This window comes from Myxine glutinosa, chromosome 5 (genome assembly GCF_964187855.1).
Source record: "Myxine glutinosa chromosome 5, kmMyxGlut1.1, whole genome shotgun sequence".
NCBI lineage: Eukaryota > Metazoa > Chordata > Myxini > Myxiniformes > Myxinidae > Myxine > Myxine glutinosa.
In genome coordinates, this window is record NC_136265.1 from 200006255 (window position 1) to 200031975 (window position 25721).

General features: G+C 46.1%; 1 protein-coding gene across 1 annotated transcript in view; it reads left to right on the top strand.

Moving 5' to 3' along the window:
* AHSA1 (activator of HSP90 ATPase activity 1) overlaps positions 1-25721 on the top strand; it is a 42255-nt gene that overhangs the window by 12566 nt on the left and 3968 nt on the right. The window contains exons 2-6 of the mRNA XM_068115084.2: positions 5914-6104; positions 14967-15052; positions 15188-15305; positions 23341-23435; positions 23938-24063. Of these exons, the coding sequence (XP_067971185.1) occupies positions 5914-6104; positions 14967-15052; positions 15188-15305; positions 23341-23435; positions 23938-24063 (616 nt within the window). The remainder of the gene's footprint in view (positions 1-5913; positions 6105-14966; positions 15053-15187; positions 15306-23340; positions 23436-23937; positions 24064-25721) is intronic.

Here is a 25721-nt window from a genome sequence, read left to right on the forward strand (position 1 = left end):
TCCTTGGTCACGCTCTTACGATGCGCAGGGATACGGTGTACCTATTCTAAATCGGGATACACACCGTGATCATTCATCCCAGCAAGCTGGTACTCAATTTGCCGACCTCGGAAGGATGACAGGCTGAGTCAACCCCTCTGGCGTTAATTCAGCGATCGACCGGGATTCGAACCCAGGATCCTAGGATCCCCAGCCGGCACCCTAACCGCTAAGGAACCCAGGATCCTAGGATCCCAAGCCGGCACCCGAACCGCTAAGGAACCCAGGATCCTAGGATCCCCAGCCGGCACCCTAACCGCTAAGGAACCCAGGATCATAGGATCCCCAGCCGGCACCCTAACCGCTAAGGAACCCAGGATCCTAGGATCCCCAGCCAGCACCCTAACCGCTAAGGCAGGAACCCAGGATCCTAGGATCCCCAGCCGGCACCCTAACCGCTAAGGAACCCAGGATCATAGGATCCCAAGCCGGCACCCGAACCGCTAAGGCAGGAACCCAGGATCCTAGGATCCCCAGCCGGCACCCTAACCGCTAAGGAACCCAGGATCATAGGATCCCAAGCCGGCACCCGAACCGCTAAGCCAACACCAGGCTCGAGATAGGATACGACAATTATTTAATTTTTAAGTGATTCTTCACCATTGAGAGATCGGGCGAAAAGCGATATGTATACAACATGATATTTGAAAACGTTGTGGACGAGATATGACTAAACTTGGTGGATGAGTTGGTCAGGTGACAATAACAAGCCGATTCGATTTTGGTTCAAGTTCGAATCCAGATCCGGCCTGTTAGTGGGATGCAAAATGTAAACTGTTCATTCTGGCGGAGGTATGCGCTCTACCGAGTGCCGTTCTAGTTGCCCCATACTTTAGCCATCGCAGCAAAGATTGGTATTCACGTCAGCTAAGTGTCAGGTCTTTATATGCAGTACTTATCTTGCTGCTGATCGCCAACCACCTACCTGATGTTGTCGGTGAACAGAAGATCAGGTGATGCTGATCTATTGGAAACAACCAGGGCATCCGGCCATAAAACATTGCTTCAAAAAGGGGACTACGGTGCCCAAAAAAGGCCAACCCCTGCTCTGCAGGGAAAAATGGCCTCCAAAGGTTTTTGTTTTTTTTTGCTTTGAGTTGCAAAGCGATGATCACAATTTTAATTCTGCACTTTAAATGGTGGCTGATTGTCTTTTCCTTCAAGTGAGTATTGTTCTACGTCCCTCCACTGTAACATCTTTTTCTTCTTTGTTTCCTTCTTATCGGCTTATTCCATACTTTCTTGATTGGTTCCTCATCCTTTATTCTGATTACATGACCGACCAAACCACCATAACCTACCCCCTCTAATATTTTCTGTAATACGTGCAACTCCGGCTCTCTTGCGTACCTCCTCGTTCCTCAACCGCTCTCTTAGTGATACCTTGAGAATCTACCTTTACAAGCATTCTCATCTTTTTTTTTTTTTTTTTTTTTTTTTTGTATACAAGATCGAGGCTCGTGAAAGAGCGAACATTAATCACACAGAAAGACAAACCGACACATAAAACATATAACATCGGGAGCGGTAGACAAGATGGGGAGAGAGGGGGAAGGACACAAACACAACATTTGAGAGCAGGGACCGAGAGACATGGAGACATCGAGAGATCTGAGAGAGGGCGAGGGCTTTGGGGGGGGGGCATGGGAAGGGGGCGGTGGGAGAGGTATAAAACATATGGACACTGCCAGGACTTCCAGGAAAGAAGTTGGAATTTCAAACAAGGTGGATCTGGGGTGAATTAGCGGGGGTAGAAAAGATCAAGGTTTTGGATGGGGGAAGATAAGAGATGGTGGTGAACAGCTGTTTTAAAGACCTGGAGGGAGGAGTGGGATTGAAGGGACTGAGGGAGTTTGTTCCAGAGGTGGGAGAAAAGAGGAATGAAAGAGTGAAGGTGAGCAGAGAGCCGAGATTTCGGCAGTTTAACCATCAGAGGGTTGCTGGCAGATCTTGTGCGACCTGTAGGAATATTTGGGGGACAGAGCACAGAGAGAGCTGGGGGTGCAAGGCCGGAGAGGAGTCGGTAGAAGACAGAAAGACCACCTACCTGCCTGCGGTGAGTGAGTGAAAGGCCCTCAGAGATAGCTTCATCGCGGGAGATTCCAATAATTCTGAAAGCTTTGGTTTCAACAGCATGAAGCCGAGCTAGGTGTGAGGCAGGAGCACCGGCCCATAGGGGAGAACAGTATTCCATTGAGCTGCGGATGAAAGCCTTGTATGTGGTGAGGAGCTCAGGTGTGCCGAGGAAGGACTTCGCACGACGGAGGATGCCCAGTCGGCGACTGGCTTTGGAGGCCAGCTTGGAAATGTGGTTTTCCCAAGAAAGATCATGGCAGATAGTGAGACCCAAAAGCTTGAGCGACAGAACTTCTTGGAGAGGATTGTTGAGAAAGTAGATGGGAGGGTTGTCCAGTCGATCTTTTCGGAGAGACATAGTAAGAGTGTGAGATTTGTCAGGATTGAAAGACATGTTCCACTTGTTTGACCAGTCTGTGATTTTGTCCAAGTCTTCAGAGAGTGAGGAGGCTGCAGACTGCCGATCTGAGGGAAGAGGAATGGAGCGGCAGAGAGTGGAGTCATCAGCAAAGAGATAGAGAGGATTTTCAAGAGAGTCAGAGAGATCATTGATGAAGACCAGAAAAAGCACGGGGCCCAGAACACTGCCTTGGGGAACTCCAGCCTGAACCGGAAGAGGAGATGAGAGAAACCCATTCAGGGCCACACGTTGACGACGACTAGAGAGGAAGTCCGCCAGCCATGCGTGGAGGTTTCCATGGATACCAAAGGAGGAGAGTTTGGTGAGCAGAGCGGGGTGCCAGACCGTGTCGAAGGCATGTGATATGTCGAGGGAGACAGCTCTAATTTCCTGTTTGGCATTGAGGACCTCCATCCATTGTTGAGACAGCAGAAGCAGCATGTCCAGAGTAGAGTGACCTGGTCTGAAACCAAATTGATGATCAGAGATCAAGCCATTGGAGAAGAGGAAAGATTTCATATCCGAAGCAATGATGGATTCCATGACTTTGCTGATAATTGGGAGAAGGCTGATTGGTCTGTAGTTGCTGGGATCTGTTTTTGCACCTTTTTTGTGCAAAGCGGTGATGTTGGCTGATTTCCAAGCAGATGGCAGTTGACCTTGAGCAAAAGAGGGTGAAGAGAACAGAGAGAGGGTGAGATAGAGTGGCAGAGCAGGATTTTAGGACCCGTGGGCTGATGCCGTCGGGTCCAGTTGCAGAATCAGAGTCGAGGGTTGACAGAGACTTTTCCACCTTGTCAGGAGGAAAGGACACGGAGTCCAGGAGCAGCAGGGTACCACTGGGTATGGTGGGTACAGAGAGGGATGGGTTTGGGACACAAGATTTAGAGGCAAACACAGAGTTGAGGCATTCAGCTTTTTCACGTGCGGAGTCAGCTGTGTAGCCGTTTGAGGTAAGGGAGGGGATGGAGGGGGAACAAACACCAGAAACGGATTTGACCAGACGCCACCAGGATTTGGAAGAGGGAGACAGATAAGAGAGTTCGGTCTTGAGAACGGAGAGATGTTGTTTCCTGGCTCTCCTGAGGGTGGACACACACTTGTTTCGGGCTTTGTGAAAGGAAATGAGATTTCCTTCCGTTGGATTTGCTTTCCAGGTGACGAAGGCAAGTTGTTTCTGGGCAACAGCCTCACCACAAGAATCCGTGTACCATGGATGGGAGGAAGGGTATGACAACTGAAGACGAGATGGGATAAATCTGTGCATGAGAGAGAGCAATTTACTTTGGAAGAATTCCCAGGATGAGTTGATGTCAGAGATGGTCGAGATGGGAGACCAGTCCAGATGATTGATGGCTGCTTGAAGACCGTGCCAGTTTGCCTGAGTGAAATGCCAGACTCGTCGATGCTGAGCAGGCTCCCTGAGGATGGTCAGAGAGATGTCCACTTTGACAAGCACATGATCAGATGAGCCGATTGGAGCAGAAGAAGAGCAGCAGACATTTTCAGGGAAGTTAGTCATAACCAAGTCCAGAAGAGAAGATGTTCCGTTGACTGAGATCCGGGTCGGGAAATTGACAGATTGTGTCAGTCCCAGTGAGTCGCAGAAGTCCTTTGCTGAGGAGCCATGGCTGGTGAGAGAGGTACCCACACCCAGCCAACTGGCATGATGACAGTTGAAATCACCACATATGAGGAAGAGAGAGTTGGGATGAGTAGATAGAAGTTGGTCCATATTATCAGACAGCGAGATGTAGATGGAGTCATCACTGTTTGGTGGACGGTACAACACACATATGAACAGAAGATCCGATCTCTGTCCCTTTAAAAATATATATATATTTGATTAATATTTTTAAAATCAACTCCACTTCCCTTTTTCTTGAAGCCCATGTGTCTGCACCATACAATATAACGACCTAATCAGTGTTGTACATGCTTGGGGAGGCCCCAATTCTCTCTATTTAAATGTGTATTGTACAACACTACCTGGTGGTGGCCTGTAATCATAATCATCATTATCATCCATACTCTACGCAGGGCTTTGCTGCTGCCGCAGCAGTTGCTGGGCTACAATTCTGGCCGAGTCGCCACTCTGATTCTGGAAATCAGAGTTGGAATTTCTTAATGGTGTCGGTGATAGCTTTCCTACTCTTCCTGAAGGACACCGTGGGATCTTCAACGTTCACCAACTAATGCTGACAGAAGGGACGCCCAGTTTAATGGACAATTTAATAGACGTCCGAGGGACGGTACACCCATTCAGGATGGCCTGTAGTGAAGTGAAGAGAAAAGATGGAGAAGCTTCATCAGGTAGATCTAATTGATCCAGATCTTGAACTGTTGTAGGTAATTGGGAAAACTGAATGAAGCGGTTAATTTTTTATTTTTTTTGTTATTCGGGAAGAAAAAGGATTTGTGGGTAAAAGAACGAATGACTACGGATTTATTGGCAAATGAAAGAAAGAGGATGGTGTATTAAGGTAGGAAGCACAAGGGCGGTGATCCCGGGGAGGACGATCACAACAACAGGCATTTTAAGGCCATTTTACCTGCTAGAGCGGGGGTTAGCCTTGCAGGCCCCATGACAATCCTCCCCCGGCCCCCCACACTGCCCCACCTTCCACATCTCCCCCCGTCAACCCCCCTGCCCGCACCCCTTCCCCACCACCCTCAGCCAAGTCTTTGTCGTTCCTCCCCGTCCTCCACCTCCCTCCACATTCACCTCCATCACTCCTCCCAAACCAGCCATCCTCATCCATCCCCAACACACGACCAAACCATCCCAGCCTGTCTCCACCCCCACCATCCCTCGCAGCTCGTCACCCGTCCTCTCTCTCGCTCAACAACACTCCACACACCCACCGAACCACCCGCACCTCCACCCTCTCCAGCCCTCGTTGCTGCTCTATGTTCATTACCCATGTCTCGCTCCCACAAATCACAACACTTCTCACACATGCAGCATACACCCCTCCCCCCCAGCCCCAACGACACCCCCCCCCCCCCCCCCCCTAGGCAGCAAAATGCCTTCACACGCTCCACCCACCATGGCACCCAGATGTCGGATTTCCGTTGGTGTTTGGTTTGCGTGTCGATTGGAAGCGGGTGGTGGTCGTGGTCGTGGTGGTGGAGTGGGTGTTTTAAGTGTTGTGTAATATCCTGCGGGGTGAGAAGCCATACCCACCTGTCCATCAGACTCGTAATTGATATTGAACCAAACCATCAAGATCCTCAACAGCAGGGACGAGGGAGTTGAGTGAACAAAGGAGGCGAGATGTGTATTTTCTGTCGCTTGTTGTGACCACAGTGTAGTCATTCTCGTTAAGATATACATTTATGGAAGAGCAACTTTTTTTTTTTGTGTCTTACTTTTTTTTATTCCTTCCTTTCTGCAGGACAGAGCGTGATGTCAGTAAATGGTCTGAAGACCTACTAAGAAAACTGCTCCTGGATGTGAAGGTGGAGAATGCAGAGGGACGGTGTGCAGTTACCGAGGTCACGGAGATTGAAGGTGAAGCGAGCTGCAACAACCGCAAGGGAAAACTCTTCTTCTTTTACGAGTGGTCTATCAAGATATCATGGGAAGGTATGATGGACACATGGCACGCAGACATGTTTGGGTCCGCAGATGTCATTTTCTTGATTTGAGTTCACATTATGGATACTTGTAAGATGTAGAAACCTTCATGTCCTGTATTTTAATAGTGCTTTGAGTTGCACCCGGTGTTGGCTTAGCGGTTAGGGTGCCGGCTTGGGATCCAAGGATCCTGGGTTCAAATCCTGGTCAAAAAAAAAAAAAAACACCTTTAGAGGCCATTTTTCCCCGCAAGCGGGGGTTGGCCTTTTTTCGGGGACCGTGGTTGTTGTTGTTTTATTGGTCCCCTTTTTGAAGCAATGTTTTACGGCCGGATGCCCTTCCTGCCGCCAACCCTGTTTGTCGCCTTTTTACGACACAGGGAATTACCAGTGAACTGGTACTCAATTAGCCGACCTCGGAAGGATGACAGGCTGAGTCAACCCCCCTGGCGTTAATTCAGCGATCGACCGGGATTCGAACCCAGGATCCTAGGATCCTAAGCTGGCACCCTAGCCGCTAGCCCAACACCAGGGTCCTGGTCGATCGCTGAATTAACACCAGGGAGGTTGACTCAGCCTGTCATCCTTCCGACGTCGGCTAATTGAGTACCAGTTCACTGGTAATTCCCTGTGTGTCACAAGAGGTGACTAACAGGGTTGGCGGCAGGAAGGGCATCCGGCCATAAAACATTGCTTCAAAAAGGGGACTACGGTGCCCAAAAAAGGCCAACCCCTGCTCTGCAGGGAAAAATGGCCTCTAAAGGTTTGTTTGTTTTTGCTTTGAGTTGCAAACAACAACAACATGCATTTTAAAGGCCATTTTCCCTGCTAGAGCGGGGGTTAGCCTTGCGGTCCCCATGACAATCTACTCCATTTTGCCCTATTTTCTGCATCTCTCCTTGTTAACGCCCTTGCCCGCATTTCTTCTTCCACCATCTTTAGCCAAGTCTTTCTCGGTCTTCCCCGTCCTCTACTTCCTTCTACATCAATTTCCATCACTCTTCTCAACCAGTCACTTTCATCCTTCCTCAACACATGACCAAACCATCTCAACCTGTTCCTCTTCACAGCATCAATCACAGGCAATATTCCCATCATCTTTCGCAATTCATCATTTGTCTTCCTCTCTCTCAACGATACTCCGCACATCCATCGAACCATTCGCATTTCCACCCTTTCCAGCCTTCGTTTCTGCTCTACGTTCATTACCCATGTCTCGCTCCCATAAATCATAACACGTCTCACACATGCAGCATACACCTTTCCCTTCAGCTTCAGCGACACTCTCCTCCTCATCAGCACGCCACTCAGTTCCCGAAACTTCTTCCATGCACATCTCACTCGAGCAACCGTTGCCGAGTCTGATCCACCTTCTCCATTCAGCATGTCTCCGAGGTAGCAAAATGTTTTCACACCTTCCAGCTTCACGCCGTCTCCAAGATCCAACTCAACATTTCCTCCATATGCAGCTCCCTCTGTGCACACCTTACATTTGAATGTAGCTGCCACACTGGTAAATGACCCTCTCAGACCACTACATTTTTGATGAACCCACTCAGCGCACATTGTACATTGAATGGAGTTCACTCCGACACCCTTCCTGCACACAGCACACGGCCACTTCCCAGTTCTTTCCACCTCACCACATGCTTTACCACTTGCCATCACCTTCGTCTTTCCGATATTCACCTTCAGACCTTTTGTCTCCATGCATTCCTTCCACTTGTTCATCTTTTCCTTCAGTCCATCCATACTTTCCGCAATCAACACCAGATCATCTGCATACAACAACTCCCACGGTAAACCCTCCTTTACGTTCTGAGCCAGCACCTCCATCACAGCTACAAATAGTAGTGGACTTAGTACCGACCCCTGATGCACTCCCACCTTCACCTCAAACTCACCACTGTTCCCGTCCTTCGTCTTTACAGCTGTGCGCGCTCTTTTGTACATTGCCATCACTACTCTGATCAACCATTCCTCCACTCCTAACTTCCTCAATGCCCATGTCAATACTTTGCGTGGAACCCTATCGAATGCTTTCTCCAGATCAACAAACCCAAAAAACAACTTCTTCCTCTTCTCCATGTACTTCTCCTGCAACTGCCTCACAATGAAAAGCACATCTGTCGTTCCTCTTCCTGGCATAAATCCAAACTGCATTTCGTCGATCTTCACTTCCTTCCTTATCCTCCTCTCCAGCACCCTTTCCAATACCTTCATTCCATGCTCCAATAACTTTATCGCTCGGTACGAGCCACACTCCAGAGGGTCACCTTTCCCCTTGTATAGAGGGACGAGGGTACTCAGTTCCCAATCCACTGGAATGCAGCCTTCTTTCACCACCAGATTACAGATCTCTGTCATTCTCTTCACACCCCAACTTCCTGCTGCCTTCAACATATCTCCCACAACTCCTGTCGGCCCTCCCGCTTTTCCACTCTTCATTGCTTTTATCGCTTCCTCAACTTCCTTCTCACTTATCTTCTCTGCTGGTCCTAAAACTGGGTTACTCTCTATGTTGCCATCCCATTCATTCTCTGTATTCAACAGCATTTCCATATATCTTTTCCATCTTCCTTTAATTCCATCTGGGTCGACAACGATTTGTCCCACTTCATCCTTCAAGCAACTCACCCCCATCACATCACACCTCTCTTTCGCTATGTGCTTTGCAATCCTGAATACTGCTTTCTGACCCTCTGCCGAATCCAAGCGTTCTCCGAACATTTTCCTACATGCCTCCTGCGCCTTTGCTACCTCTTTCTTTGCAGCCTGCCTGGCTGCCTTATAACTTTCATGCTCTGCTGTTTCTGCTCCCGTATCCTTCGCCTTCTGCCACTCCTTGAACATCTTCCTCTTCTCGTCATTCCTCTTTTCAACTTCATCATCCCACCACCATGTTTCTGAGTGCCTCGGTGGTCCTTTTGTCCATCCACATACCTCACCAACGGCTCCCAACAGACTATCTTTCATTGACATCCAACCACTTTCAAGCTCAACCACATCATCCTCTACCCTACTCAGCCTCTCTTTTAATGCCTCCGTTACTGTCACCTCTTTCAACCTCCACACCTTCATTTTTGGTTGGTACTTCACCTGCCGAGCTCTCCTCGCACCTTTCACCCTTATGTCGCAGACAACCAAGTGGTGCTGTGAAACAGCCTCCTCTCCCGGGATCACCTTTGTGTCCCGGAGGTGCCCCCTATCTCGCCTACGCACCATCAGGTAGTCAACGGTTGTCGTCGACCCACCTGACGTGTATGTAACCAGCTTATTATCCTCTTTCTGGAACTGAGTATTACAAATCAACAAATCAGTTCCATCAGCAAACTCCAAAATCCTTTCACCTTCTCCATTTCTCACACCATATCCGTAACCCACATGAACTCCCTCAAAACCATCCATACTCCTTCCCACATGTCCATTCAGGTCTCCTCCCACCACAACAACTTCTTCATCTTTCACGTTTTCCATCAGCTTCTCTATCGCACACCAGAACTTGTCCTTCTCTTCATCGCTTCGACCAACCTGCGGAGCATATCCCGAGATGACGTTCACCAAGAGCTTTCCAATCATCATTTTCACCAAAATCAACCTATCACTCACTCTAGTCACCACGGAGGTATATAATAAACCTGGAGAGCCAATTGGCCACCTCGCAGCATTAGCCGCCGTGAAGCCACCGGAAATAGTCTGGCGGCCATATTGGGAAGCCGATCGTTTTGTAAACAAAGCCTGTCAAAGCAAAGGTGTGGCGCACTGATGATGCAGCTGGAGCGAATTTTAGGACCGCCGACTATTTAATTAATATAGAATACTAATATTTGAACTGATATTCGGGCTCAGAATCCCGTTCTTTAAGGGAATGGTGTTCATTAAGTTTGAAGTTGATTCTAGACGCATTTTTCCTGTGGAATCCAATGGTTTAGAGCTTGTTTGAAAAAAAAGTGCCCAAAATTACCGCTCGGTGTTCTTTATCGTTCTTCTCATGACCCAATCACCCACTAGTAGGAATAAGAATCCTGACATGTTACACCCCTGTTTAACTCCTGTCTTCACCTTGAACCATTCTGTTGTTTCACCTTGGTCGACGACCGCACATTGAAAGTCTTGGTAAAGGGCTTTTACAAGGTTCACTAATTTTCCAGGTATGCTGTATTTCTTCATTATGACCCAGACATTCTCTGGGCAAGGAGTCGAAAGCTTTCTAGAAATCTATAAAATTGAGGTACATCGTCGTTTGCCATTCTTTGGCTTGTTCTATAATATTCCTCAATATAAAGATCTGATTTGTTGTCATGTTATATGATGTTACTTAATTCAGTCATTATATTGTAACTAAGATGTGTATGTTTCTATTACCGAGATGTTAGAAACCACGCAAATATAATGATAACCAGAGTTTATTCTACACTGACATGGGTCAGCAACACATCAACAGTGAGTCAGTCACATAAATGACATGAAACGCTGTCATGTAGTTAACCCACACAATTCTTGGGTTTCGGAAGTTTTTGCTATTCATAACATACAAGACTTACATGTTGCAATGGAATGTTCAGCAGGACATGGTAATTGTTACATGAATAATGGAGCGGAGATATAGACATCTCATGCAACACATCTTTTACAGTTTAAATATTTACATTAAGTGTTGGTGAACTCATGAAGGTGAATAAATGAAGTGCCGCTGCCTTTGTTCTTCAGCATTCTGCTCACAATAGCTTTTGACACACCAGAGAATGTTGTGTTGAGCATTTCAATACAATTGTCGGTGACCATCCCATTCTCCCTCAGGTCTTCCACGATGGTATTCAGGGACTCCACTTTTCTGGCTAACCTTCTGTTGTGTTACTGACTCACTTTTAATTTTTTTCGAAAGTTGTCCAGCTTGTGGACTGCTTCATCGAGCTTGTGCTTCAATACCAGTGGACTTGTGACGGAGTATGAGTGATCTGTGGTCTGAAATGAGGGTCCCGCCTCAGGTTCAGGATCTTGAGTAGTGGCTTGAGGTTCTGGTGTATCTTCTTGGATGACAGACCTGGCCACTGGCGCTTTCCTCAAAACTGTAACCTATTTGGAAAGAAAAGAAAAGGTGAACCATTAATACTCATTAAGTTGTTTTTAGGGCTGAGCCGAATGCTTAGAAGCTTCGTTCATTAGATTGGGGTTCTAATTAGAAATAGATGTGACTGCGTTGGACGTATTGCAACATTGTTTCAAAGACTAAACATTTTGTTAAATATTATTACAACAAAGCTTCGGGGGGGAAATGCCAAGAAAGTGTACAAAATGGGATTCGGCTCAGCTCTAATTTTTTTTAAAAGCAACTGAGTTGTTCTCCATAAAACTATGTCTTAGGAGCTGCATATGAAGCAGCAGACATGGCATGTGATGGGTTACTATCATAACATAGGTGGAATACCAACATAATACAGTGGAGCCCGCTTATTATCATACCCCCTGTGCAGGATGAAATTATGGCAATATCCGGGATATTCCAATGGGCAGGATTCAAAATGGCGGCGGCCCTGAGAATGGAAACGATGTTTTCTGTGGGATCAATGTATGCAGAGAATGAATTCAGTCTTGTGACTTGTAGGTGTGATAATCAGCCATGCATGACTGCCGCCTAGCCAGATGGCAGAGTTAATGAGCGAGGCCACAGGAAGGTATGATAATAATTGGGAAATAACTATGCTTGGAATCAATTGTGAGCAATTTGACTATGAAATTAAGTGGGATATGACATTATTCTATGACATTACATGGGAAGATTCACTATAGTTTATATAGGAACTGGTTTTGGATTTCACTATTCTAGGACTATAGACGGGATATTCCAATAAGCGGTATGACTTTAAGTGGGCACCACTGTATGGGGAATACCAACCTAACATAGGTGGAATACCAACATAGCATAGTTTACCTTCTTTAAATGTGCTGGGAAGTTGAAACAGCTGGGGACGGACTTCGGCTTCAGTCGGACGGTTTGACCAGTCCTGTCGAAGTCACTCTCATTGAAGTGATCACTGCACAGAACTGTGGTGCCTGGGGTGGGGTAGAAGGACTCCCTTCTCAGGGCAGATGTCCATCGAGAGCATAAGTCCTTATCCTTTGGAAACCTTGAAACAAAATACATTGTGCTCACAAAATGTGGTTGCGGGTCAAAACCTCAGAGGGCAGTCAAAACATCCGAGTCAAAACGACTCCATATCAAAATAATATTTTGAGTTTCATATGTATAGTTAAATACAACTTCATCTGCTAATGTTTGCCATGTGTCGGACTTTCGTACCTTCCACAAGTAACCCCCATTTGCTCTTTCTGCTCACGAGTGACACAGGAGGGCATGGAAACCCTGACAGTAGTAGACTGGACAATTAAGTTAAGCTCATCACAAATTAAATCACTTGACAATGATCACGAGCTGACGAGTCAATCTCGATACTTCAATCTGAATCAATGAATGAATCAATCAGACATCAGTCTGACATACTCACATAGCCCTAGTGAATACACAATACAGTTATATTTGAGATCTGTGTCGTATTGCACACCCTGCGCATGGTCTAACATCATCAAATTCAAACACAGTGTTCAAACTTCATTGAAACTTCATTGAAACTTAATTACCTAGCCCCACCACCGTGACCACGCCAAAAACTGAAAAAGCAGAACACCCGCGATCGCGGTTTGTCACTTACTTGTGAAATGTGCATGTGGAGGCCTTCCCTGAGGTATTTGTGCTGTCAAATGCAACACACTGTGGCATTTTGAAACAGCGCGTTCACAAATAAGACTCCTTACAGTCGGTAAGCATCCAAAATGAATCAGAAATTGTGAGATCAGCTGATTGTGAGATCAAACACGGACGCAGACACAATCGGCTTCCCGTCATTGGCTCTCCAGGTTTATTATATACCTCCGTGCTAGTCACACTCACCACACTGTCTACAAACTCCTCAGAAAACAGGACACCAACACCATTCACGCCCTCTGGGCACCCTTGCCACACAAACTTGTATTTCTGTCCCTGCCTACCCTTCACCATTCTCACACCACTTCCCTTCCATCTCGTCTGTTGCACACAGCATATGTCCACTCTTCTTCTGACCAATACTTCCACCACTTCTCCTGATCTCCCTGTCATTGTCCCCACATTCCATGTCCCAAACCTCAGAAACCGATCTCCACTTCAGGCTGCACCCTGCCCATATGTAGTTGTAATTGTCATGGTTCTCTTTTTGAGGCAATGTTTTTATGGCCGGATGCCCTTCCTGACCCCAACCCTCTTAGTCGTCTCTTACGACACGCAGGGATACGGTGTACCTATTCTAATCCAGGGTATACACTGGGAAACGTTTAAAACATGGAAATTCTGGGGGGGGCGTCAGCATCACGGCTGCGGTTTAAACATATTCCAACAATATCCAAACAGAACCATGAAAACCATGAAAAACAATCTGGGAAAAGTCTCCAAGTGAGAACGTGGATTTGAGAAGGAAGGAGCAGAGGCAGGAGGGAAACGAGATACAGGGGGCGGGGCACAAGTCGAGACGAGGAGTAGAGCGAACAAGCACGTGTCCGGGAGGAGAGAAAGAATCAAAATAGAATTCTTTGTCTCAGGAGGTGAGGTGAGGGGGAGAAAACAAAATAAAAGAAACAAGCAATACAGCGAAGGAAATAACCCAAACAGACAAAACACCGACGGGGGAGGGAAGCCCCAAGTTACCAGGCCACGCACGAGGTACGACCCAGAAAACGACTAACTACACACAAGTTTGCACGAACCACAAACCAACACCAACCAGAAACACACAATAACACGTACACAGCAAAATAACCAGTGGAAATTTGACAAAGACAAGAATGGGAAAACACTCAAACTTCGATGCCGTGGAGAGCTCGAAGCACGCTTCACTCGCCCAAGGAAACGGAAGCACCAACAATTTTGAGTTGCAAAGCGATGATCACAATTTGAATTCTGCACTTTAAATGGTGGCTGGTTGTCTTTTCCTTCAAGTGAGTATTGTTTTAAATTATTCTATTCCAATTTGCTGAATAATTTCTCATATTTGTCTTGCATATTCTCCCAAGCTCTAACTTTTTTATGCCTCCGTCGACGAAGTCACCGGAGGCATTAGGTTTTCGGGTTTTCCGTCCGTCCGTCCGTCCGTCATAGGTTTTCGCTACCGTGATAACTTGAGAACGGCTGTCGGGATCCAAGTCAAACTTGGTGCAGGTATGCATAATGAGGTAAAGATGAACCGATTATATTTTGGGGTCGAGAGATCAAAGGTCAGTGGTCCTGTTAGGTGAAAGTCCTGTTCCCACGATAACTTATAAACCAGTGATGTGATTTTTACCAAAGTTGATGCACCTGTGTATCACAATGTTAAGATTAACTGATTAGATTTCTGCGTCAAAGGTCAGAGTCTGTAGTCGGTTTTTGTTACCCTGTTAACTTAAGAACGGTTGAAGGGAACTAAGTCAAACTTGGTACAACTATGTATAATGATGTAAAGATAAATGGATTACATTGTGGGGTCAAGCGGTTAAAGGTCAGAAATCCTGTTGGGTAAAGATTCTGTTACTATGCTAACTTGTGAACCAGTGATGGGATTTAGACCAAACTTGGTATAACTATATGTTGTGATGAAAATGTAAAGGGATTGGCTTTCTGCATCAAAGGTCAGAGGTCATGTCAGGAAAAATGTGATACTTGAGAACAGCTGACGTGATTTACATCAAACTTGGTACAAGTGTGTATGATGATGTCATAAAGTGGGTGGAGTCATATCGATCGATGTCGAAGAGTGCCGTTCTCGGTTTATTTTATTTTTTAATCACCTGTCCCTTTTAACAGGCACCGAAACGACAACAGGGGTGAAAGGTGAAGGTACAGTCAAAACGCCCAACTTATCTGAGGAGAACCGAATTGAAGATGTTGATGTAAGTGGTGTTGTGGACAGAAGTCTATTCTCGGAGAACATTTAGACTAATATCACACGCTTTCTAATACCAGATCTCTTTTCTACCGGTCATCCAGTGCTTGACAAGCTATTTTGAGTCCTCCTCCCTTTGCAGATAATTGTCAGCTCAAAGCAGGACCACGAGAGTACCTTGTTGCTTCAGCTTATGAACACTGTCGGCACAGAAGAGATCAGAAACGTTTTTGCCACGTACGTGACGACAATGAAATCCGGTAAGCATCGTCAACTTCCGTTTCCCCTGCTTTTATGCCACCCTATTGTCATTTTGAGTGTGATACACCTAGTCGTACCGAGTGGGTACTTTGTGTGTTACCTGCAATTTACATTTCACCAATTAGGTGTTTGCACACAGGAAGTGTCTCCATGATTCCAAACTTTGTTGTTTTGATACATTGCTCTGGGGCCTTTAATCATTTGTGGGGTTTGTTCATGCCTTCTTGTTCAACGGAATAGAGTAGAGAAGTTGTTTATTCGTAAAATGTCGTGACTACTGTAGTAGGTGACTATTCTCGGGAATAATCCACATAAAACGTGGGAAAATTGCAACAACCAGTTGGCATTCCATTGAAGGGGTGTGGGGGGAGGGTTCAGGTGAGAAAAGCGCCGTCACAAGATGGTTCTGCCAGTACCCCGAAGCATTCGGGAAGTTTATTCACTTTCCCCAAGGTCACCGGCTGTGATTATTTGACATCGGTCTGGTGTAGTGACTACCTACTGTAGTGTGCGTGTGCATGCGCATGGTTTGTGAGACAGCTCTTCCATGAACCTATTACCCTGTAAGATAATACTGATTATAAAAACTGCTGTAAATTGACAATTGTTTTGGGGGCTGTTACGGGCCAGCCTGCACTTTTTTTATGATTGGTTAAGAATACAAAGTTTGCAAAATAATAATGCTGCCGCGTCAGACAGCCTCCGTTAACGTGGGCTGTCTGTGCCGGGATATTTTATCTCGCAAATGGCCGAAAGGCCTTGAATTACTGCGTTCAGTGAAATTTATCTACAAATTTACCATTCCCTAAGGTCACCCGAATGAACCGAATTTGGTGGGAGCACGCACGGGAAGCAGGATGATAGACGTTTCTTACCTTTATAAAAGTTTATTTATAATGAGTACGGGGTGAAAGGTGGACGGGACGTGCAAAACGGAACAAATCAAGGGATTCAACAAACACAGGATGGATGTGGGGACACGCAAACTTACAAGGATGACTAAACAAGAAGACGTCATGCGGAGCACGATACTTGCAAAATCCGCCCCCCACCCCCAAGAAAAAAAAATTCCATTGATACCGCAAATTGTCCATTTCATCAAGATTAAAATTGACAATCTTGATCAAAGCTCGGGTGAACAGGAAGAAAAATGACGATTTTTCAGATGAAAAATGATGATTTTGTAAGGTTGACCTTGAGTTGACCTTTGACCTTTTGACCTCAAATAGTTGGTTTCCCTATTTAGTGACTCAATGTGCAAATGCTGATCAATTTTCAAGTCAATTAGATGAAAATTGAGGATTTTAGAAATATGGCCTATGTTGACCTCAAAAATACTTGGTGGTTGAATTCAGTGACCAGATATGCAAGTTCTCTTCAAATTTCAAGTCAATCAGATGAAAATGGAGGATTTTATAAATGTGGCCTATGTTGACCTTTTGGCCTATGTTGACCTCAAATATACTTGGTGGTTGAATTCAGTGACCAGATATGCAAGTCCTCTTCAAATTTCAAGTCAATTGGATGAAAATTGAGGATTTTAGAAATTTGGCTTATGTTGACCTTTTGCTTTATGTTGACCTTTTGGCCTATGTTGACCTAAAAATACTTGGTGATTGAATTCAGTGGCCAGATATGCAAGTCGTCTTCAAATTTCAAGTCAATCGGATGAAAATTGAGGATTTTAGAAATTTGGCCTATGTTGACCTTTTGGCCTACCTTGACCTCAAAAATACTTGGTGATTGAATTCAGTGACCAGATATGCAAGTCCTCTTCAAATTTCAAATCAATCGGATGAAAATTGAGGATTTTAGAAATTTGGCAAAGTTGGTGACCTTTGGCCTATGTTGACCTTTTGACCCCAAAAACAATAGGCTTCTCAATTGGGACGACCTATATAACTTGGTGAAGTTTTGTGACGATCGGTTTAGAATTGTTACCTGTAGGCCGGTGACAAACGGACAAACAGACAGACAGAACCACAAACGCAACCGACCAATATAAACTGTTGGCCATAAAGATGGAATTTTTTTTTTTCAACAAATTTTCATAGCATCATTATTTCAATCTAAATTACCATTGGCATTTATGGTGCATATAACCACTTTTCTTTATTATTCTGTCTCTTACGCACATTTATTAATTATCAGTCCTAATCGGTTGGTGTCTTGAGCGTAAAACGACAATGACGACAATAGACAGTAAATTAAGGATCATGACACATTTCTTTTTAATCTCTGTCAGTTTTCCAGATAACATTTTTTGGGGTGATTTCATGGATCAATTTGCATCACAGTAGAGTCCTTGTTGTTACTCAGTCACTAATAGCGGGTATGTCCACCCCTGGCACGAATCAGGGCGTGCAGACGTCGTGGCATGCTGTCCACTAGCTTGTTGACGACGTCAACAGGCATAGCATCCCATTCTTCCCTCAGAGCGTCGGCCAACTCCTGCAAAATTTGAGGAATACCATCTCTGTCGTTGATGGCTCGGCCTAGGGCATCCCATGCATGCTCTATGGGGTTCATATCCGGCGAGCAAGCTGGCCATGGCAACTGCTCCACGCCCTCTGCCTCAAGGAATTCCCTTACTGCAGCGGCCCTGTGCGGTCTAGCGTTGTCGTCCTGCAGTCGGAAATTGTGTCCATACACTCGTCTTGCATGTGGAAGGCAGTGGTACTCCAAGATATCCCGGTACACGACGGCGTTGACGTTTCCGTCCAGAACCACCAGTGGCGTTTTCCCTCCATAATGGATGCCGGCCCGTATCACACTGAGCCGCCACCACCTTGATGCAGTCATCACGAAGGTTCTCCCCGGGTAATCGACGAACTCGTTGTCTCCCTTCTGTACGGTCAAGGATGTAGCGGCTCTCGTCCGTGAAGACAACATGTCGCCAGTGTCCAGGATGAAGCCTTCTGTGCTGCCTAGCCCAGCGAAGACGAGCAACTCTGTGGCGAACAGCCAGGCGTGTACATTTAGTCAACCGTCGTGCTCGGTAACCATGTTGGAGCAATCTCCGATCAACGGTTGACCGGGAAACGTGGATCCCATGATGTCTCCTCCACAAACGACGAAGACGACTCGTCGGCATTTTCCGGTTTCTGCGGCAGAGATTCAACAGTTGGCGATCATTTCGTCTCGTGGTTAATCTTGGACGTCCTGGAGGTTTCCGCAGCCGCACATTCCCCGCCTCACGTTGACGTTTCAGGATCTTACAGACTGTACTCTGCGATATCCCGACGACATCTGCGATATCACTCTGTTTGTAGCCCTCCTGCCGCAGTGCTACCACTCTCGCGTATTGCTGGTTCCGTTGGACCAGGCATAGCCCAGGGAAGGTCTCTACCGATTTTTCTTGCAAACGGTACAAGGAACTCGAAAAAAAACCAGCCTCGTTTAACAGTGTTGAATCAGGGAAAGGGACAGAATATCACATGCATGGGCTTTTATAGTCACTAACAAAAAAAATTATTACGTAATACACCTTTTTTCAATGTTATCATATCACCTGTGTAATGGGGAAACGTTATGTAATCACTCAATTACCCTTTTGTTTACACGTAGACTGTCAAATACCAAAGAAACTGTGGAATCATGTCAAAAATATTATATTCAATCTTTATGGCCAACAGTGTACTTGAAAAATCTTCGATTTTGCAAGTAACAATAATCCTAGTGCCACAGGCCACACTTATGAAACGGCGAGGAAAACAGGTGAGGATTTCCCAATGGTGCAATGAGTGGTGTGCAGCTCGCAAACAGGAAGGGTGCAGGAGGGAAGCAGTATGGACGAGGGATTGTGAGGTGGCGTCCACATCTCCAGACAGCAGTCCTCCCTGTCCCGGTGGCAAAAGAGAGATCAGAGAATGTTGTTCTTTTTTCCAAGCGGTCTCGCTTCACTCTTTTCCGCCCATGTGCAGTCCCAGCCCTCGTGGACTCTATGTTTCCACGACGGGCCCTCTGGCCCATCCTCCATACCCTGGGACCACCTTCGCCTGTGTGGGAGGTCCCGTGATTGGCTGCTTGAGGGAGGTATCATTCTCGGTGCTGTCCTGCCCACAGTGCGGCCCTAATAATAAGTCTATCCCCTCTTCTGGGCCCGACGGCACATCTCACCGCCATGAACACCCAGGCATAAGGCTGCATTCCTTTGGGACTTCCCTTCAGCAGCCACAGTTTGTTTCCAGTGGTCATCATCATGCTGATGCTGGTTTGTAGCTGCTGGTTTGCTGCATCCTGTAGCTGCTGGTTTGCGTCATTGCTGGGAGCGAAGCTGTGCTGCTGATCTGGTACCCCATTCTGGATAGAGCAGGAATTTGTCCATGGTGCGCGAATACTCGCCTACTCTTTGCAAAGGACGCGGTCTTTGTCGTCCATGGACTAATGCCGAGAGACAGGACGCCCGTTTAACGTTGATCCAAGGGACGGCACACGTTTATGCATCACCCTGCCTGTGATGCGAAGGATCCTGGTTGAAAGTTTATATCTGGATCGAGATTTAAACCTAGGCTAGACAGCCTAGAGGTGAGTGTGCGTATCTCTCGGCCATCCTGCCAGCCCATTTCCAGTGGTGAACACCAACATCCCAGTGAAGAGAAGGTCGACGGGTTTTCTTTGTGTGAATCTGTGAATGTTCAATGAATCGTTGATCCCTTTGCCACGATGGCCCAACTCTAACCTGCTACGGGCTGCTCCATGTAAGAGATTTTCTATATCTACCTTTTGAAGTATTCTTCTTCGCTGAATGTCCTCAGCAATTTGTTGGGGCTGCCTGTTGGACATTGCTTCTTGCATTATCTTGGCGGCACCATTTTGTGAGATTCAGGTGCCATTATGAGAAGGCTATCCGCATGTTAACCGGTGCCTACTTTTGGAGCTTATCGTCCGTGGAACATCTATCCTTCAACCAAATCACCCTTTTCAGCTTGGCGTTCCTGTCATTACCTGTGGTATAGTTGTAACAGCTGAATCTGGTTCTCGTCTATGCTTCGTCGATTCGGGAATTCACATCCTGAGGACAACTGAACGACTGCCTGTGTCGACCTCACTATTTGTGCGCACGCTCCGGACTTTGACAAGACCGACGGGGCTTTCCCGCCGACCTTTTACTGATTTAGGACCCACTAGGTTTAATGTGCTTGGTTGAGCTGATTTTCCAAGTCGAGAGTCGTGAGTTAATATACAGATGGATTGCTGTATGTGAAGTTCATACTTATTTAATTTGCGATTATTGTGCAATTCTGTTATTGCTGCAGTTCATTTATAGTATTTTTTTTTTTTTTTTTTGTATACAGAGTCGAGGCTCGTGAAAGAGCTAACATTTATCAAACAAACAAATCAAACAAACAAGCAAACAAAGTATATAAAAAGGAGAGCGGTCGACAAGATGGGGAGGAAGCACCAAATGCTTTTGCAGCTCAATGCAAATTGCTCAATGCAATGCTTTATCCGCAGCTCAATGGAATACTGCTCTCCCCTCTGGGCTGGTGCTCCTGCCTCACACCAAGCTCGTCTTCACGCCGTTGAAACCAAAGCATTCAGAATCATTGGAATCTCCCGCGATGAAGCTAACTCCAAGGGCCTCTCACTCACTCACCGCAGGCAGGTTGGTGGTCTTTCTGTCTTCTACCAACTCCTCTCTGGCCGTGCCCCCCCCCCCCCCCAGCTCTCTCTGGGCTCTGTCCCGCAAATATTCCTACAGGTCGCACAAGATCTGCCTGCAACCCTCTTATGGTCAAACTGCCAAAATCAAGACTCTCTGCTCACCTTCACTCCTTCATTCCTCTTTTCTCCCGCCTCTGGAACAAACTCCCTCACTCTCTTCAATCCCACTCCACCCTCCAGGTCTTTAAAACAGCTGTTCACCACCATCTCTTATCTTCCCCCATCCAAAACCTTGATCTTTTCTACCCCCGCTAATTTCACCCCAATTCCACTTTTTTGAAATACCAACTTCTGTCCTGGAAGTCCTTGGTGTCCTTGTGTTTTATACTTCTCCCTCCCCCCCCCCCCCCCTTTCCCACGCCTCCTCCCCCCAAGCCCTCTCCCTTCCACACATCTCCCTGCTCTCAAATGTTGTGTTTGTGTGCTTCCCCTTCTCTCCCCATCTTGTTTTCCGCTTCCTCTTTTTATATATTTTGTTTGTCTGGTTGATTTGTTTGTGAAGTTAATGTTAGCTCTTTCACGAGCCTCGATTCAGTATACAAAAAAGAAAAGAAAAAAAAAAGCACACAAACACAACATTTGAGAGCAGGGACATCGGGAGATGTGTGGGAGGGAGAGGGCCTGGGGGGATTGTTGTGCTTATGGTAGATATTATAATGGATGTCGCCTCTGGATAACTCAGAGCTGTGTGCTGAGACCACGAATGCCAACTGTGCAATGCTCAACTCGGGCCGGATCCTAACGCCCAAAGTCGCTTTATCGTGTCGGTGAATTGAGAGCGGTGGATGGGGAATCGTGCCTGCGACTATGCAGCGGTTAATTATCTGGTTGGGCGAACTAACGACACGTTCCGTATTCCGTGGGCTACTATTTCCTTCGTGAACCCGGACCAATTTGCCCACCGGGAATGTTATCTCAGACCAACCACAAACAGGATAAATCAAGACGCGTATCAACACTTTCAGGAATTTATTACAGGCATGGACAATGAAGCGTAGGAGTGGAAAATGACAAGAGGAATGGTATGACAACAAGAAGAGAGAAAATGGTGGCGAAATTAAAATAGAAACATTGGGGCAATACCCCTGGTGCTCACCAGGTAGAATAAACAGTATACTGCACCGACTAAGGGTATTTTAAACCAATTTTAATGGTTGCTAGAAGACGGGGCAGCATGTAGAATCATATTACCATTATCATAAGACTTTAAACAAACAAACAAAAAAAATACCTATTTTGGGGGGCAACTCTCCCTCCCCCAACCCCATATACCTCCTAAGACCCCAATTTTTCTAATGCCTTGAACAAATTTTGGTATATCATAGGTGATGAAGGTTGTTGTCAAGTTTCTTCGCAATTGTGTGTGTGTAGTTTCTGAGAAGAAAGCAACTACCTATTTTGGGGGCAACCTTTTGCTCTGTTAACCCAATCTTCCTCCCATAGCGCCTCGTGCTTGGCCGAACTGTGCCAGGCTATGCCATGCGAAGGGCGGGGGGGAGGGAGTGCAGGGGGTCAAAGTGGCTGGCGCCATCCAGAAACCTAGCCCCTGCAGCCCCCATGTCGTCACCTTCCAGTCGACTGCAGTTATTACCATCCTGAAGCGTCTCTTGGGAACTCTGGTGCATGCAATTGCTTTAAAATGTGGCAATGTCCATGAATGTGTGTTAGGGTGGTTCTTAAAAATGTAAGTTAGGAAAGTCATGCTCCTAACACTTAAAAATTGTTTTTTTCTGAAAAAACCCTTTTGGTGAAATTTTAAGCCATTTGGCCTAAATTTACGGGTTGCACACGGTGTTTGTAACTTCACATATTTGGTTCGCATAAATGTTTGGAGTTAATTATTTATTCTGATAAATATTGATAAACGGGGAGGCGGGCAATCCTTGTCTTCTCCATGTACATATTGATCACGTGAATATGATTTACCTCACCTCTGAACAGAATACTAAAGGAATAACTCACTAATATTTACGAGTCCACCCCGTGCTCACAATCGTCACAATATATTAGGGATTATGAATTATTTCTCCTGACGTTACCCTCCTGTCTCCTGCCATTTGTTGCTTTCATCCCAAAAACATTACTGTGGCACTTCGTTTCTTTCTTCTTCTTCTTTTTTTTTTTTTTTTTTTTCTTTTCTGCCATGGCATCTTCCGGGTTACCTGTGCATCAGCATGCCGTGCCGTGAGGTCGACACGTAACAGGGCCATAGCTCTGCTTATTCCTCTGGAAATGCAGAACTTTAGATCCAAATGCATATAACATGCTTTATTATTTGCATGATGCATCGACAGCCCCCTCGGTCACGAATTTGACTTTTCTCCTTTTACCAGAACTTCCTTCCTTCAACTTTCCCTTTCTTCACAGAGTTCACACAGGGCATGATACTTTCATCTCAGAATGCCGTATCCACGGAACACGGAGGATTTCATGCAGATCGGGTTTATCAGCAGACAGACGGGGTAGGTGTGTGTCTGACTCTTTCTGACTTGCTATTTTTGTCTGATTCTGTGTGTCTGAATATGAATGAATGATCGTTTTAAGGCCATTTTCCCCACCAGAGTGGGGGTTAGCCTTGCAGGCCCCATGACGATCATGGTTCCCATTTTGAGGCAATGTTTTTATGGCCGGATGCCCTTCCTGACGCCATCCCTGTGTCCGGATCCCTGTCCTGTCCAGATGCCCTGTGTCTGTGTCTGACTTATTATTTCTGTCTGATTGTGTCTTTGTCTGACTGACTTACTATTTGTGTCTGATTCTGTGTGTCTGCGTCTGACTGACTTTCTATTTGTGTCTGATTGTGTGTGTCTGCCTAGCTGTTCCTCTCTGCCAATCTCTCTCCATGTCTGACTCTGTGTACATGTTCCAAAGTGGTTCATCATGGTTTGAAAGTCCAAATGCTGCAGTTTCTCTCAGTTATTGTGTGGTGACGATGTGTGTGATTCTTTGGGCGTTGTGGTTCAGATTGCTGCTCCCGTGGTGAGCAAGGCAACCACGGTAGGTGTGAAGATCCCAACTTGTGTGGTTACGCTTTCCGAAAAGTTCCAGGCGTGTCCCGAGGATCTGTACCAGGTTTTCACAAGGGAGGAGGTAAGTTCCTTAACTGCCGTTATATTGATCTCCTGATTTGTCGTCTATGCATCTCGTCAACCCTCAATGGCTATTTATTACTCCTGCCAGGGAGTAATGCATTCGATCGTGTCCGTCCATTTGTGTGTGTGTTCGTATGTTCATGTGTTTGTGAACAAGATATCTGGAAAAGTTCTGAATGGATTTGGATGAAAGTTGGTGGGATGATTTCCCTTGGGATAAGGAAGAATTGATTCGTTTTTGGTGAAGCTCAGGATATTATTCCGGATCCAGGAAAAAAATTTGGGAATTTTTTTTGCGAATTTTTTTTTCTGTTTTACTGCATTAAAGCTTTTATTCTTATTCTTAAATTATGTTTTTCTCCTCTAATTCCGAGATATATCAAAATCAATTCTCTGACAGTTAGGGCCTACTTTCTTTTTCATTTATTGTTTTGGGGAGAGGGGATGTTAAACCAAACGTATTATTCCAACTTGACCCACGGCGGGAGTATGCGCTCTACTAAGTGGCGTTCTAGTTTATACATTGTTACGGACTCTGGGTTCGAGGTTTGCCATGAGGAGAGACTCCTTGGGTTCCTCTCAACCTCTGATCCTGAGGCTACCGATTACGGATAACTCTGTGGTCAGACAGGTTGCTGATCAATCACGAACGCCAATTTGTCGACCAAATCTCCCACGGTCCTCTGTCTGACACCGTTTACTGAGGGGTTACGTGGCTTATCTAAACGGGGATCGTGCTCTCTGCATACTTTTTTTTTTCTTTTTTCTTTTTTATAATACAGAACCGAGGCTCGTGTAAGAGCTAACACATTGAACATGAAAACATGCACTGACACACAAAACATGCAATGAAGGGAGCGGGAGACAAGAGGGGGAGAGAGGGAAGCACACAAGCACAACAACAGAAGAGAACAGGGACGTCGGTAGATCTGTGGAAGGGGGAGGGCTGGGGAGGAGGAAGGGGTACACTGTACAAAGCAAATGAACACTTCTAGGAATTTCAGGAAAGAAGTTGGGGATTTAAAGAGGCGGATTTGGGGCGTTTTAACGGGGGAAGAAAAGATCAAGGTTTTGGATGGGGGAAGATAAGAGATGGTGGTGAGCGGCTGTTTTAAAGACCTGGAGGGAGGAGAGGGATTGAAGAGAGTGAGGGAGTTTGTTCCAGAGGTGGGAGAAAAGAGGAATGAAGGAGTGAAGGTGAGCAGAGAGTCTTGATTTTGGCAGTTTCACGAGAAGAGGGTTGCTGGCAGAGATTGTGTGTCCTGCAGGAATATTTGGGGGACAGAGCAGGGGGAGCAAGGCCAGAGAGGATTCTGTAGAAGACCACCTACCTGCTTGCGGTGAGAGAGAGAGAGGCCCTCAGAATCGGCTTCATTACGGGAGATTCCAATGATTCTGAATGCTTTGGATTCTACAGCATCAGACTCGGCAACAGTTGCTAGAGTGAGATGTGCATGGAAGAAATTTCGGAAACTGAGTGGCATGCTGACAAGGAGGGGAGTGTCATTGAAGCTGAAGGGAAAGGTGTATGCTGCACGTGTGAGAAGTGTTATGATTTATGGGAGCGAGACGTGGGTAATGGACGAACGAAGGCTGGAAAGGGTGGAAATGATAATGGTTCGGTGGATGTGCGGAGTGTCGTTGAGAGAGAGGAAG